At 40.5% G+C, this 15,659-nt stretch overlaps 1 protein-coding gene across 2 annotated transcripts; it reads left to right on the forward strand.

Annotated features, from left to right (window-relative positions):
* Window positions 1–3,543: 3,543 nt before the first annotated feature.
* On the forward strand, window positions 3,544–15,013 carry Ccdc32 (coiled-coil domain containing 32). Of its 2 annotated transcripts, none has more exons than XM_015480826.2 (4): window positions 3,544–3,678; window positions 6,360–6,612; window positions 10,913–11,069; window positions 14,052–15,013. In XM_015480826.2, exons 2-4 carry the CDS (start codon window positions 6,372–6,374, stop codon window positions 14,191–14,193), a joined length of 540 nt encoding a protein of 179 aa, XP_015336312.1. In that variant the 5' UTR covers window positions 3,544–3,678; window positions 6,360–6,371; the 3' UTR covers window positions 14,194–15,013. The 2 variants fall into 2 exon arrangements, with proteins under 2 accessions (XP_015336312.1, XP_015336311.1); XM_015480825.2 differs by having other exon boundaries at window positions 3,559–3,695.
* Window positions 15,014–15,659: the final 646 nt, after the last annotated feature.

Below are 15,659 nucleotides of genomic sequence, written 5' to 3' on the forward strand. Positions count from 1 at the left end.
TTTGTTTGTATGTGGTGCTGAGGATCGAACCCAGGCCGCGCGCATGCCAGGCAAGCACGCTACCACTTGAGCCACATCCCCAACCCCAAACAGGAAACTTTATTGCCCGAATTCCACCAGTACTCCACGCACACTCCCCGGGAACTCTCCCAGCTCCCCCACACCCCCCCCACCCTGGGTCGGCGCCTACCCTCTTGGATCCAGCGAGAACTCAATGGGAACTTCAAAGTAGTGGGCACCAGAAGGCAGCAAGAGCCGCCCCATTGCTGGACAGTAAAGGTCTATATACAATTGAATACACAGCTTAACATAACCATCATCATCTCAATGGCTGGCTGGCATCACCTCTCAACCACTCCCTTCCGGCAAAATGCCAGGCGTCATCCCTGTGGCCCTCAACAGGTAGGGTCTGAGAACAAGAAGGTGTTCTTAGCAAAACTTTCTGCTTTATAGAGTTTTTTTTTTTTTTAACTTAAAAAAAGTATACATATACACTGAGGATTGAACCTATGGGCACTCCACCACTGTGCTACATCCCCAAGAATTTTTATTTTTTATTTTGAGACAGGTCTCAGTAAGTTGCTTAGGGCCTCACTAAGTTGCTGAGGCTGGCTTTGAACTTGTGATCTTCCTGCCTCAACCTCCCAAGTCACTGGGATTACAAGTATGCACCACCATGCCTGGCTCCCCAGGACATTTTATATTTTATTTTGAGACAGGGTCTTCTGCCGCAGTCTGGCTGGGCACAATTCAGGAGCCACTTGTCAAAAGAAACAAACTTTATTTTTAGAACCACACAAGCCAAACAAAACAAGCTCCTCAGGAAAAAACCCTCAGAGCCCAACTGCCACCACGGGCTTCCCACAAGCCTCTCAACCTCCCCCACTCCTCCTGCTCTTGAGGCCAATTGGCTGGGTCGCATGGGCGGAGCCAAAAAAGTCCCCCAATGAGCAGCTCTGTGGTCTGAAAGGGCAGGAAAACAGCTCAATGAGCATCACAGCAGAGGAGCCAATCAGCTAGAAGTTGCTGGGGCCACTGTGAGCCAATCATCAGCTGGCAGTCTAAAAGTTTGCTGGGGCCCTTTCGGCTGTGGCTCTCAACAGTCTTCCTTAATTGACAAGGCTGGTCTTGAACTTGCAATCTTCCTGCTTCAGCTTCTCAAGTAGCTAGAATTACAGGCATGTGCCACTGCACCCAGTAAGCAATTGATTTTGTTGCCACCTAGGACCATGCTTCTGTTAGTAAGTCCCTAATGAATTTCACTTTTTGCAATCTTGGATCTCTCTGCCTTTCTTCAATCTCATGACATGTTGGGCATGGTCTTCATTTACTGGGACCAGGTTGTTTTGGAACAGAGTTGAGAGAATCAAATAAGTTAGTTCAAGTAAAACTTAGAATAGTGCTTGGCAAAACTATGGAGATAGAAAACAAAAATCTTATCCCCCAACTCTTTCTGACCTATAGAATGAGAATTTTTATTTCAATTTCATCCCAGGGAGCTTGCATATTAAAGCTTGAGAAGCACTGGCATAGACCATGTACATTAAACATTTGTTGTACTCTATGAACATCCAACATCTTCTAAACATCTGTGTGTGTGTGTGTGTGTGTGTGTGTGTGTTGGGAATTTCACACAATTCTACCTCCAAGAAGTGGAATCCAGAAACTGGCCTTCCCAGCTTCCCTTGAAGCTTGGGCATAGGAATTTGACCTGGGCTCTCCATTCATCAGGCAGAAGCTTTGGTTCAGATGCACACAGCGGTAGAAAGAGGCTGTGGTGGAACCAATATCTGAGAAGTTAGCTGAGGAGGCATCTAATTTGAGGAATATTGTGAGCAATGCTATTAATAATTACTCAGAGGCAGATTATCTTTAAATGCAAGTGTATATTCAATCACACCAATCATCAAATATAAACAATTAATGCAAAAGTGTTGGGTGTGCTGGAGCACCCCAACTAGCATTCAATGCACACTAATTAAACACTATAAGCAAATTACACAATCCTAGGGCAAATACCTCTAATGCTACGTGACTTCTCTTAGCCAAAGAGCAGATATTGTCCTTGTCTTGTGGTTCTCTCCAGCTGATGGCTGGACATCAGGGAATGGTGGAGTTAGTCCAGGGACGGACAGCAAAGCAGCCAGTCTCACCTATGTCCTTGGAGCAAAACTCTTCAATGTGGCAGGACCAGCAATTTAAATACAGTTCCAAGTTAGTGATGCACATTGGTGATTGGTTACTGCCATATTCAGATACTGCCATGTTCATGCCTCTTTTTCCAGGAGTAATCACAGTCAAAATCTTGTCAATCATTTGGCCCTTGTTTTCTAACCTTCTCACTTTCCTTTTCTTTTCATAGTCTTTTTAAGAATGGTTATAAATGTGAGCCAGGTATGGTGGCTCATGCCTGTAATCCCAGTAGCTGGAGAAGCTGAGGCAGGGGGACGGTGAGTTCAAAGGCAGCCTTAGCAACTTTGCAAGGCCCTAAGGAACTCAGCAAGACTCTGTCTCTAAATAAAATATTAAACGGGGCTGGGGATGTGGCTCAGTGGTTGAGCAACCCTGCTTTCAATCCCAGGTACAAAAAAAAAAAAAAGTATTTATAAATGTGAACAGTAGAGTGCCTTGTCTTGTGGTGGTAGTTTCATATGGTGGTAGTTTCATATGGTAGTTGTCACTACCATAGCCACACTGATGGGATTTGGTCACCTCTAGAGAACGTTGTCAGTCAAGTTACTGCTACTAATGGCTGATACCTTTCATCACACTTTTCTTGGGAAGACAATAACAGTCTTGAAAATTGAGGACTGGGAAGAAATTTATAACTCAATAAATATGATGATATCCCTTGAAGGATATCCAAGGTCATCTTTTATTTGTGGTGCTAGGGAATCAAACCCAGAGCCTTACGCATCCTAAACAAATGTTCTGCAACTGAGCTACACACTCAGCCCTCAAAGAGTTTCTGGCACAACACATTCTTATGCACTGTGGCCACCCTTCTGTCATACCTTCTTATAGCTTTGCTGTTATTTGTAAATTTGTCCGCTTCCAAGGCCATCCCCCTCTACAAGCTGTGAGGATCTCTGGGACCCATACCAAATCTTATGTACGAGTCTTGAATTCATGCTTAACACAAGCCTAGAACACAGAAGGAGCTTGGCATCTACTGACTACATGAATGAGGGAAAACCTCACATTCGGTGAATAGGGCACGGGTCTCCTGTGACAGTAAAAAGCCACCAATGTGCTCTAACTTGAGCAGCAAAGGGATGAAGGAGATAAACGCCAGCCCGGAAAATTGCTCAGGGGACAAGAAAAGTCAAAGGTATGGAAAACTGGGCTACTGTAACCCAGCAGGGGACAAGAAGGTGATGCTGGAACCTCCAGCTCTGCAAGTAATCGACCCCACACTTGGGCGGGAACTGGCGAGGAGGCGGGGCTCCCGACACGTGACTCCACTGTTTCCCGGCAACCACAGCCCCGCCCACTTCTTCCCCGCCTTCTGCTCCTGGCTTCCTTACGAGCTCCCCTAGACCAATCGACTCACACAACGTCGCCAGGTCGGATGATAATTGGAGGACTGCTGGGCTCCGTCACTTGGAGACTCCGCCCCTCCCTGTTTCTTCCTGCTTACCAGCGACAGACCTGAGCCGAGCGATCCCAGGTTGCTGGGTAGGTGATTGCGGCAGGTGAGGAGGGCTTGGGGTGTCCAGCATTTTGTATTCCCTGGTCTGAACTGACCGCAGAAAACCAGAGGGTGTCGAGGACCTGATTTGTCGTCACTCCCAGCCAGTCCTTGATGCCAGAGCGGCTGAGGCCTAGAGTCTGGATTCAGGGTTTCCTGAGGGGGTCCAGACACCTGTGGCCAGGGTCTGGAGGTGCTCCAGTGAGAGCTAAGTTTTGGTTGGGTGTGTTCAGAGGCGGGTAGGTTCCTCATTTCATCTGGGACACCGTGGCATATTTGTCTCTTTTACCTTGGGCCTTTTCTATGACTGCTGACTGCTGGGCTCTGTCGCTTGGAATTTTTCAGACCTTGCGCTGGGCAACCTTCCTTCCTTATCGCAAAGACTTTTTTTTTTTTAATGTACTGATTTTGCAGTACTGAGGCTGGTCTTCCCACATGCTAGTCAAACGCTCTACCCCTGAACTACATATCCAACCCTTTTGGGGCTTTCCATCCAACTGCCTGGGCCACCTGGGTAGCTGGGATTTCAGGCGTGCGCCACCACACCAGACTCTATAAGACCTTTCAGGGAAGGTGTTAACCTGAACTTTAAACATAGCTGATTATGCAAGCTCCCAGGTTCTTTACGTAGTCTTTCCCATCTGTCCTTGCTTGGGCTGTTTTCAGCGACCCCAAACAGGCAGAATATTGGATACTGGGTAAAAATATGGGTTTTGGAGCAGCACCAGTCTGGTCTCCAGTCAGAGATTCATCATGTATTAGTAATGTGCCCTTAAGCAGCTATCCTTTTGAACCTGTTTCTCCATCTATAAAATGATGAAAATGCCTATTTTTCAATGTTTCTGTTAAATGCTAACTACCCTGATCTGAGCATTACACGTTGTTTATATGTAGTGAACACTATACCCCATAAATATACACAATTAAAATGGTTATTTAGCTGGGTATAGTGACACACACCTGTGTGTCATCCCAGCGACTTGGGAGACTGAAACGGGAGACAGGAGATTTGCAAGTTTGAGACCAGCTTCAGCAATTTAGCAAGGCTCTAAGCAACTTGGTGAGTCTTTGTCTCAAAATTAAAAAAATAGAAAAGTGGCTCAGTGGATAAGTACCTCTGGTTTCAAACCCTGGTACCAAAAAAAAAAAAAAAAGCCTAATAATTTAAAAGTGAAAAAGATAAATTATGAATTATAGACCAGCTGCTACATGTAATGAGCAATGGCCCTTGTACTATGAGAGTACCTTCTGACAGACAGTCATGCAGCACTTTTACTATCTTCATGTCTATGGGACTGTGCAAGTGCTTGTCTGGGTTCTGTTGAAAGCAGAATTTAATTGGCTAAGGATAGAGCAGTTACATTTTGGAGATCTTCAGAAAAAAGCACGGCTTTTTGTTCACACTGGAAGCATCCTAGAAATTCCTGTGCGTGTGAAAGAGAGAGAGGGAGAATATATAATATAAGCCAGGGGTGGTGACCCACACTTGAAATCCCAGCTACTTGGGATACTTAGGCAGGAAGATTGTGAGTTAGAAGCCAACCTGGGCAACTTACTGAGACCCCATCTCAAAAACAAAATAAAACAAAACACACACGCAATGTAAAATTTTAACCATTTTTGTGTGTACTGCTCAGTGGCATTTATATCATTATATAGCTATAACCATTATTCAGCTACAGAATTCTCCAAATAAAAACGGTATCTTTAAGAAATAACTTCCCAAGGCTGGGGTTGTAGCTCAGTGGTAAGTGCTCGCCTAGCCACGGGTAAGGCACTGGGTTTGATCCTCAACACCACATAAAAATAAATAAATAAAAATAAAGGCATTGTGTCTACCTACAACTAAAAAAAAAAAAAAAAAGGAAAAATAGCTTTACATTTTCCCTTCTCTCCAGCCCCTGATGACTACCAGTCTATTTTCTGCTTATCAGCTCATATGAGTAGAATCATATAGTATATATCCTTTTGTGTCTGGGCTTATGGAAAGTCCCTTTTTATTTATTTATTTATTGTGGTGCTGGGGCCTTGTGCATTCGAGGTAAGCACTCTACTAACTGAGCTATATCCCTAGCACCTCCCCCCCTTTATTTTTGTTTATTTATTTTTTATTTTATTTTTGGTACCGGGAATTGAACCAGAGACACTTAACGAAGTCCCATCCCAAGTCATTTTTATTTTGAGACAGGATTTTTTTTGTTAATATATTTTATTTTGTCAATGGATGTTTATTTTTAAATTTATTTATATGTAGTGCTGAGAATGCAACCCAGTGCCTCATACATGCTAGGCAAGTGCTCTACCACTGAGCCACAACACCAACCCAGACAGGATCTTGTTAAAGGGCCTCACTAGGTTGCTAAGGCTGTTCTTAAACTTGCAATCCTCCTGCCTCAGCCTCCTCCCAAGTTGCTGGGATGGAAATTTCATGAAGACAAACTTCATTTTGAATAACTTGATGAATGCAGAGCTAGAAAGGAACTCAATTACTCTTTTGACATCTTTGTACATAATGTGAATCTGATGGAAGATATTTTAATTTTTTTGTTAAAAGAAACTTCTTAAAATCCTATTACCTTCATTAATGGACAAATAAATATGTGAGTGCCACACATTTATACTGTATTCTTAAAACTAGTTCTTACTTACTTGATCTTCTGTTTTCCAGCTTAAATCCCAAATGAAAATGTTTGAGAGTGTTGACTCTACAGCTACAAGATCTGGCAGAGATCTCTGGGCCGAAATCTGTTCCTGTTTGCCAAATCCTGACGAAGATGTTGCCAACAATGCCTTCTCGGACTCCTTTGTGAATTCTTACCCTACAGGTGAAGGCCAGAGGGAGGCAGAAAACTTTGCAGTCCAGCCAGCTATAAAGCCCTGGGCTCCCTTGCAGGATTCAGAAGTATATTTAGCATCTCTAGGTAAGTTAGCTTGCTGGCGTACTCTCTTCTCTTTTAAAATCAGAAGCTGGTGGTTTTAGAGGAGCATGTTGAAGTTCTCTTGAATCAAACTTGGTTTCCTGTTCCCTTTTTTTTAAGTCTTTGAAACATGTATCTGTTAGATGTAATTCTAGGGGTGTTTCAGTTTTGTTATAGGAAAGGATCACCCTCACTTTTCTTGTACATCCCTTGGAGCAATTTTTATCACCTCCTACCTCTAACCATTTCATCTAAATTCTGTATTTTGGGATTTTATTTATTCATTTGGCAGTATGGAGGATTGAACCTAGGGGTGCTATACTACTGAACTAAATCCCCAGCCCTTTTTATTTTTTATTTTGAAACAGGGTCTTGCTAAATTGCCCAGACTAGCCTCAAACTTGTGATCCTCTTGCCCTAGCCTCCCAGGTTGGATTACAAGCATGCACCACTGCACCTGACTTAAATTCTGTTTTATTTCTTGGCGTTCTGTAGAACCCTCTTGCTTACTATTATTGGCCTGCCCATATATTCAGGTAACTTAAAAGTGTTAAACTTTATGCCATCCTGATAGAAATGCTCATGACCCCAAAGCTACATGGAGATTTCTAATGGTAGAGCTGGAAAAATTGTTATATTATATAGATTGATTGTTGGAAATGGGAAGGCGTGTTGACATAAATTCATTTTATCTCTTATTAGCTATTTTATTTTTCTATATATCTTTATTTTATTTATTTGTTTTTTAAGTGGTGCTGAGGATCGAACCCAGTGCCTCACACATGCAAGGCAAACACTCTACCAATTGAGCTACAACCCCCAGCCCCAGCCATTTTATTTAAAAAAAATGTTTCTTGTATACATTTTCAGTGCCATGTCCTGTGGCCATAATGTAAGTATCTAGAGAGATTCCAAACATAGGAATGAAATTCAGATTGTTCCATGCTAGGAGAAAGAGAAATGTCAGCCTAATTTATTTTTTAACTGATACATAAAAGCATAAAAACTGTACATGTTGCCTGGCATGGTGGTATGTGTTGTAATTCCAGCTACATGGGAAGCCGAGGCAAGATGATTACAAATTTGAGTCCAGCCTCAGCAACTTAGTGAGACCTTGTCTCAAAATAAAATTTTCAAAAAAGGGTTGGGGCTATAGCTCAGTGGTAAAGTGCCCCAAGTTTCAATCCTAGTTTTAAAATATAAAAAATAAATTAGGTCTGGGGTTTTGGCTCAGTGGTACAGCGCTTGCCTAGCATGTGTGAGGCCCTAGGTTCGATTCTCAGGATTACATATAAATAAATACAATAAAGGTTTATTGACAACTTAAAAAAAAAAAAAGAAAAAGATTTTAAAAGTAAATAAATTAAGGGCTGGGGTTATGGCTCAGTGGTAGAGCGCTTGCCTCGCACATGTGGGGCACTGGGTTCGAACCTTAGTACCACATTAAAAAAATAAATAAATAAACAAAATGAAAATATTGTGACCATCTACAACTAGAAAAATATTTTTTTAATCATTTAATTAAAACTACACACATTAATGGGGTACCATGTAATGTGTGTGTGTGTGTGTTTTTTTAATTTATATTTTAGTTGTCGTTGGACACAATACCTTTATTTAATTTGTTTTTATGTGGTGCTAAGGATCAAACCCAGGTTCTCGTACATGCTAGGCAAGTGCTCTACCGCTGAGCCACAACCCAGCCCCCATGTAATGTTTTGATACATGTATGTATTATGTAATATTTAAGTCAAGGTAAGAATATCTGTTTTCCTCAAGCATTTATCATTTGTTTATGGTGAAAACTCTCAAAATAATTTCTTCTTATGGTATTCTTTTGTTGCTGGAACATCTATCACAAGACCAAATCTTCGAACTCATAATTTGAGGAAGGAAAGGCAAGCCAGGGAGAAGGAGCTTTTAATGAAGGACGGAGAGAAGAAGCAGAGCTTATATGATTGCTAAGGAATACCTTGGGAGAACAAAAAGAATTTCATTAATGGCATAATGGAGGGAAAAAATAGGAATAAAACAGTTGGAATGATAGAGAATAAGAAAGATGAGGGAGTAATGTGAAATTTGTGGGGAAGTCACCAAAGAGAATAATAATGCTTGCAGCCATGTCTGAAGGGGTTGAAAGTTCTGCTTTCAGTAGCCAGAGAACCTGCTTAATAATGATAAGGAGAAACAACAACAGTCTGAGAAAGCTAAAGAACCAGATCCATTGGCTTGTTAGTACCATGTGACTGGGGTTATTAGAATACATATATTCTAACATACGCCTCATGGAGATGGTGATGATTTTGATTGGCGAAGATTGACTTGGAAAGTTACAACTCCACTATTGTCATGTATGTAAGAAATAAAAAAAAAAAAAAAGAAAGTTACACTCTACTAAACTTTTCTAAAATCAGTTAAGAAACTAACTGGTAATTAAAATTTCCTTCTCTGGAGAAAATGGGAGCCATTTATGTTTCCTAGGAAAGGGGCTGGGTGACAATGGCAGGCAGGTTTGGAGTATGTAAACATGTCTGTTTCTGCCTGCCCTGTTGAAATCATACCTCCTCAAGAACTCAGCACACTCAGAGAGGGGAAAGTCTTTTGTAGCCCAAAGTATATTTTTCACCATGACAACTAAGGCCAGACAATATGAAGATTATTTCTATTGCCAGATAAACATGTATAAAAGAGAATCCACTGGTAAGAACCATAATTAAAAATGTAACCAGTTAAACATGAGGTATGCATAACCCCTTTTATATCCTTAAGGAAAAAATAAAACCCTTCACTTTTTTTTTTTTAGAATTTATTCACAATTTTATTTTTGAAACTTTCTTTTTTCCTTCACATTTTAATATTTATAAACTGTAGGTTTTTTATACAGCTGAACTCTTACAGGAACACAAGTGCTTATTGTTTTATCAGTGGATGTTAGCTGATAGGACTTGTTTAGAAATGAAAACAGGATTGCATTGAATATCATATAAGTTTCTGTTGGTTCTAGGCTTAATGTCCATTATCCCCTCCACACACACAAAAAAGCCATTATTTACCCATGCAGAATCATGCACTGCTTAATCATAACTGCTTAACAGAGATGCATTCTGAGAAATGTGTTGTTAGGTAATTTCAGAATTGTGTGGAAATCATAGAGTATACACACTCCAACTAAGATAGCTATGTTATCAGTAGGCGACATAATCTTATGGAATCACCATTGTAGATGTGGTCTGCTCTTGACCAAAGCATCTTTTCTTTGGGGAGGGGATACCAGTGATTGAACTCTGGGGCACTCAACCACTGGCCCACATCCCCAGCCCTATTTTCTATTTTATTTAAAGACAGGATCTCACTGAGTTGCTTGGTGCCTTACCATTACTGAGGCTGGCTTTGAATTCATGATCCTCCTATCTCAGCCTCCCAAGCTGCTGGGATAATAGGTATGCACCACCAAGCCCAGCGACCAAAGCATCTTTATGTAGCACATGCCCATATTATAGTTGAAGAAAAGACTAAATTAAGGAAAAAGGTAAATGATGATATTCTTTGTTGTGTTCTTCAAAAGGGAAAATCTGTTCAACAGTTATACTTAAAATGCAAAGAAGAGTAATTAAACATCTATCATCAGGAAGCCATATGGACTACTCTCGGAGGGATTACAAGATGTTTGTTTTTATTAGGTTCTAACATCCAGACCACAAACTGAGCAACTTTTTAAAATGTTGGGAGATTCTTTTTCTTTAATCAAGAATTTAATCACATAGAGATCGTAAAGGTCTCTTACCATTGAATTCTCATCGAGTCAATTTTAGTGTCTAATGAACCATTGGATCTCTCATCATTTTCTCTAATTCTTTCTCATGAGGTTTGGAAAACCACTCATGTCACTGTAACAAGAAGAAAAACCATTTACTCCTCAGAGACATTATTTTCAAGGAGTCGGAAAACAAACGATAGTATATACATGTCATACCAGGAAAAACAAGCATTCCTTAGAGAGATACCTGCTGGGCTTCTGTGATTTCAAAGAAAACATGCCATTGATTTATTTATGAGAACCCATGGCTTTTCCCTTTTCTTGGGTTAAACATTTATTTGATACAATGCAGGATGAGGACATTATGAAGGAAAAAGAAGTATGTTCAGTTACTTTTTATGTGTCCTTTAAAAATTATCTCTTGTGCAGGAAATGTGAATATTTTCATCAGTGAGAGAATTGGTAAATTGGCATTTTTCATTGGTAAATTGGGATTTCATTTCACACTCACTTCCTTTGTTAAGCTCTGTTTTCTCTTCTCTTTAGAGAAGAAACTTCGAAGAATCAAAGGTTTAAATGAGGAAGTCACTTCCAAGGACATGCTTCGAACCCTGGCCCAAGCCAAGAAGGAATCCTGGGATCGGTTCCTCCAGGAGAAGTTAGCATCTGAGTTCTTTGTAGATGGGCTTGATTCCGATGAGAGGTAAATTGATTTCTAGTCCAATTCCAGTCTGTTTCACTGAGAGCACTTCTTCTCTAAAGAATTCAGGGATAGTGACATCTGAGTCCTGATATTTTTTGAGATCAACATTAGTTCTTTCTTTCTTTCTTTCTTTCTTTTTTTTTTAGAGAGAGAGAGAGAAGAGAGAATTTCAATATTTATTTATTTATTTTTTTAGTTTTTGGCGGAAACAACATCTTTGTTTGTATGTGGTGCTGAAGATCGAACCCGGGCCGCACTCATGCCAGGCAAACGCGCTACCGCTTGAGCCACATCCCCAGCCCCAACATTAGTTCTTTTGAGCTAAAATCAGCCTTTGTAAGGTTGCTCAGTTTGCTCTTAACTTAGCAGATTTTTGAGAATTTTGCCGTAAAGCCAATACCCCGGCTACATGTTAGTCACAGATTGAATAGAGTAGAGGATAACACATCATATTGTAGCTACTCAATAAATTTGTGTAGACCAAATGAATAAATTTATTAAGCAGCTACTGTATGATGGCACTGTGCTTGGTGTTATGAGAGGGTTGTATAAGAAGTTTTAGCCTTTTAGCAATATTTTTGTTTTTGTTTTTGAGTTTTAAGTCCTCAGATAGAGACAGACAACAAATATATATAAAGATTACCTAACAACAAGAGGCAGCATAAGAGAAGAGCTAGATGAGTGGAAGTGATAGAATGTAGTTTGGAGTTAAGAGACCATTGAGCTCCTCCTGGCTCTGGTGTTTGTACCAGGGAGGAAGGGAGGGTTTGAATGATACCTGAGGTGGTTTGGATATAGGCATTGTGCCACAATAAGTTGTTTGGTACTTAACACTTGAGAATTTGACTCTCCCATTTAACTAACTGTATGTTCTGGAATAAATAACCTGTGTGTGCTTCAGTTTCCCAATCTGTACAGTGGGATTGATAGCTTTTATCTCATAAGGTTGTTATGAGAGTTAAATGAGTTACTCTGTGTAAAGGCCTTAGAACACTGCCTGGCACATGTTAAGCACAATATAAATGTTAGCTATTGTTAATGTTATCTTCCCTAGCAGAATTTTAAAGTTTGGTAAGAATTTATTCAAAATAAAAAGTAATGGAGGGAGCTCATTAGTACATATAATTTTTATGTTTTATCAATTAAAATAAGAAATTTAATTAAAAATTCATTGGGGAGTGAAAAATTGAATTTTAACCAAAGGTTTATGCTTTTATCAGTTAAAAAAAGGAAATTTAATTAAAAAAATTCACGGAAGAGTGAAAACTTTAATTTTAACCAAAGGTGTTAGGGAAATATGATTTAACCTAAGTTTGCAAGACATCATTAATATTGATATTGAGAGTCCCATCATATCAGATGAAGATGCTGCTGCTAAAATCAAGGACAGTGTGTGAATAAACTTCATAGTTATATTTTACTTTTTAATTTGCAAAGCACTTTCACTTATATTATCTCAAATATTGGATCAGCATGTCCCCAAATCCTTCAGAAATTAGCATGGCCTCTAAGGTCAGGCCAACTACCTTCTGAAGGCTCATAAAATAAAATAAAGTTTGTTCTTTTCTCTCTGAAGGCTCAACCTAATTGAACTATAAACTGCCTCAAACAGGTGATTTGAGGGTGTATAGATTCTGACCTATTAACAATTTGGTGTTTGCTTATAGTCTCTCTCCTCTTGCATATCTCCCTAAAATCCACTTTTGAGGGAAAAAAAAAAAAAGACAAAACTTTCTTCTGTATAATTCTCCAGAAAGAATGATGTTTCTTTGAAATCAGAGTAGCACATTTTTGTGTATTTATCCATGCTTAACATAATGGGGCTCTCCCTTTTCTATAGAAATAATTTGAATAATTCTGTGAAAGGAATTGATGAAAATTAATATCCCTATCACACCTGATTCCCCTGAGCCATGGGCATGAGAGTCAGTCAGCCGCTTGCTCCACTCTCTGATGTTTGGATCTGATCCCCATGCCTACAACGGTGGGAATTCTTCTTTCTATCATCCTTCAGGACAAGCACCATTTGTTTTCAAACTTCAAAGTTTATGTTTTAAGTAGAGGTCATTTTTCAGTGGACTCATGTGGGTCTTTGCATTTGTGAGGGCCAAGTAGATGATGCTCCTCCTTGTGTGCTTTTGTCAAAGAAGTAATGGCTAAGAAATCCAGCTGTCCAAAGCACAATTCCCCCATACACTGACATATGTCTAAAATCTGCTGTTATGGCTTTGGGCTATTAAAGAGCATAGAATGAGGTTTACATTATTTCTTATCATTTATATTTTTCTGTGAATGTCTAATAATTGTAAGGTGTAGGAGCCTGGGTACTTAGGGAAGGTGGGAGGGTGGCTGTGAACCTGACAATCATTCTCTCTCTACATAGGCAAACACAAAGAGCCTTCTGGCATAATGGCCATTCCTTTGTGGGGAACATTTGCAGCTCAGATGTTTCTATCTTGGGGACTTGCTATGGGATGAAATAAACAACACACACACACACATATAGGAAATATTGCACTTGCTACAAATATAAGCACTATGTATATAAAATTGAGCCTCAGATGCCTCAGGTATGAGAGATTTAAAGATGCTCACTTTTCTGCCTCGCTAATAATTTCATATTTATTTGAGTGTTTCCTCCCCTTGACAATTTCTCTCCTCTTCAGTTTTGAGGAAAAAAGGATAAGACTGAGGCATAAGCTCTTCAGCTATTCTCATCAAGCCTCAGAGGCTCTGCTTTTGAAGGGGGCCTGGTGCTGCTTATAGCCAAAGTGCCCACTAGGGGGTAAATTATGCCGTGGAGCTGCCAGGATGCACAGCTGTCAGAGGAGCATCGCTGTTTTCCCATGTTAGCAGTGAAAAACAATTGTAGGAAGGAATTGGTGGTGGGAGGGAAGGCAATATTTGAGTAACTGAGCTAATCATTAAGTGATTAATCATTGAGGTCTGATACAGCCACCCTTTTCTTTTACTCTTTTGTAGCACCTTGGAACATTTCAAGAGGTGGCTCCAGCCAGATAAAGTAGCCATCAGCACGGAGGAGGTCCAGTATCTGATCCCTCCAGAGTCACAGGTTGAGAAGCCAGAGGCGGCCGGGGACAAGCCAGCGACAGCAGAACAATAAATTACATACACACAAGCTGAGCAGCTGTCTCAGGTCCAGAGGGAACAGCAAAGAGCTCAGTGGCAATGGCAGTAAGGAGAAATCCAGGGAGGGTAAAAGCCCAAACCTCCACTCCACAAAGCAAACAGCTGCAGGCCCCTGAGGACTTGCTTGGGGCTGGCATGTGTGACTGTCTTGGATGAAGTGACTGACCCAGTGAGTGCTGGATCAGAATACTGCTTTCCTCTGTGTCTCAGCTTGACTGAGCTCTGTTGCTGGTTAAAAGTCTGATGAGGATCTAGTGAAGGACTGGGTGTAAAAGTACTTGGAGACACTGATGCCCTTGTGTATCATGTTAAGTGAGCCACATTTTTTCTTGCCTCTTCTGTATCCCAAGTATTCCCTTGATGAATTGTCAGGGGTGAGTGGGGCTAATGAGAGTGAAGTCAGCTGCCTTGAATCCAAGCCCATGTGGAGCTTCCATAACAAACATGTAGGAAATAGAGGGACTCTGAAAAAAGAGGCTGGGCTTTTCCTTTGTCTGATTTTTGCCTTGTGGAGAAAATGGGTGAAAGAAGTGTGAAAATGTGGGTGTTTATATCTGTGTATATACATATTTTTATTTCATGCATGGCTTCTCCCCCAATTTCTTCCTGTGCCAGTTTCCAAATTAGATTTGTAAATATGGTTTAGTGCTTGACACTACTCCTGAATAGTTCCAAACTTTTTCCTTGTCACAGTTTTCCTGGCTGAGCCTGCACTTTCTTCCTTGTTTATCATACTCTTATTCATATAAACATACAAAATATCTGTTGTCCATATAAAACTTTTCTCATCAGAATAACTGTGTGTGGTGTTGGTGATTGGATTCCTCCCAGAGAGATGTTCCCAGGCAGTGGGAGGTAAAGATAAATGCATGCCAGTGAGGGGATCCGGTAACCTTTGCCTGTCTCCTGTTTTTAACGGAAGCCTCCTGAGGGTGATTCTGAAGCCATGGCCCCAGTGGAGCTTCTTCTGAGTAATAGTTTCTAAATCCCTAATGATGAGCAGAGAGGCTATAAAAATCTTCATTTCCAAATCAAGTATTTGCCTTACCCAGAAGGATTGGGGCTAACCAAGTGATTCCATATATTTGCTTAATGATATAATCCCCAAATATACATTTTTTTAATTGACTAATGGTATTAGCTTTATTCCTACTGGTGTGTGTGTGTGTGTGTGTGTGTGTGTGTGTGTGTGTTAATAGGGGTTGAACCAGGGTACTCTACCACTGAACTACATCCTCAGCTCTTTTTATTTTATTTATTTATTTACTTATTTGTGGTACTGGGGATTGAACCCAGGACCTTGTGCATGCGAAGCAAGCACTCTGCCAACTGAGCTATATCTCCAGTCCCCTTTATATTTTTTGAGAGAGGGTTTTGCTAAGTTGCAGAAGCTAACCTCAAACTTGAAATCCTCCTGCCTGAGCCTTCTGAGTAGCTGCA

This window comes from Marmota marmota, unplaced genomic scaffold, assembly GCF_001458135.2.
Source record: "Marmota marmota marmota unplaced genomic scaffold, marMar, whole genome shotgun sequence".
In the NCBI taxonomy this organism is placed as follows: domain Eukaryota; kingdom Metazoa; phylum Chordata; class Mammalia; order Rodentia; family Sciuridae; genus Marmota; species Marmota marmota.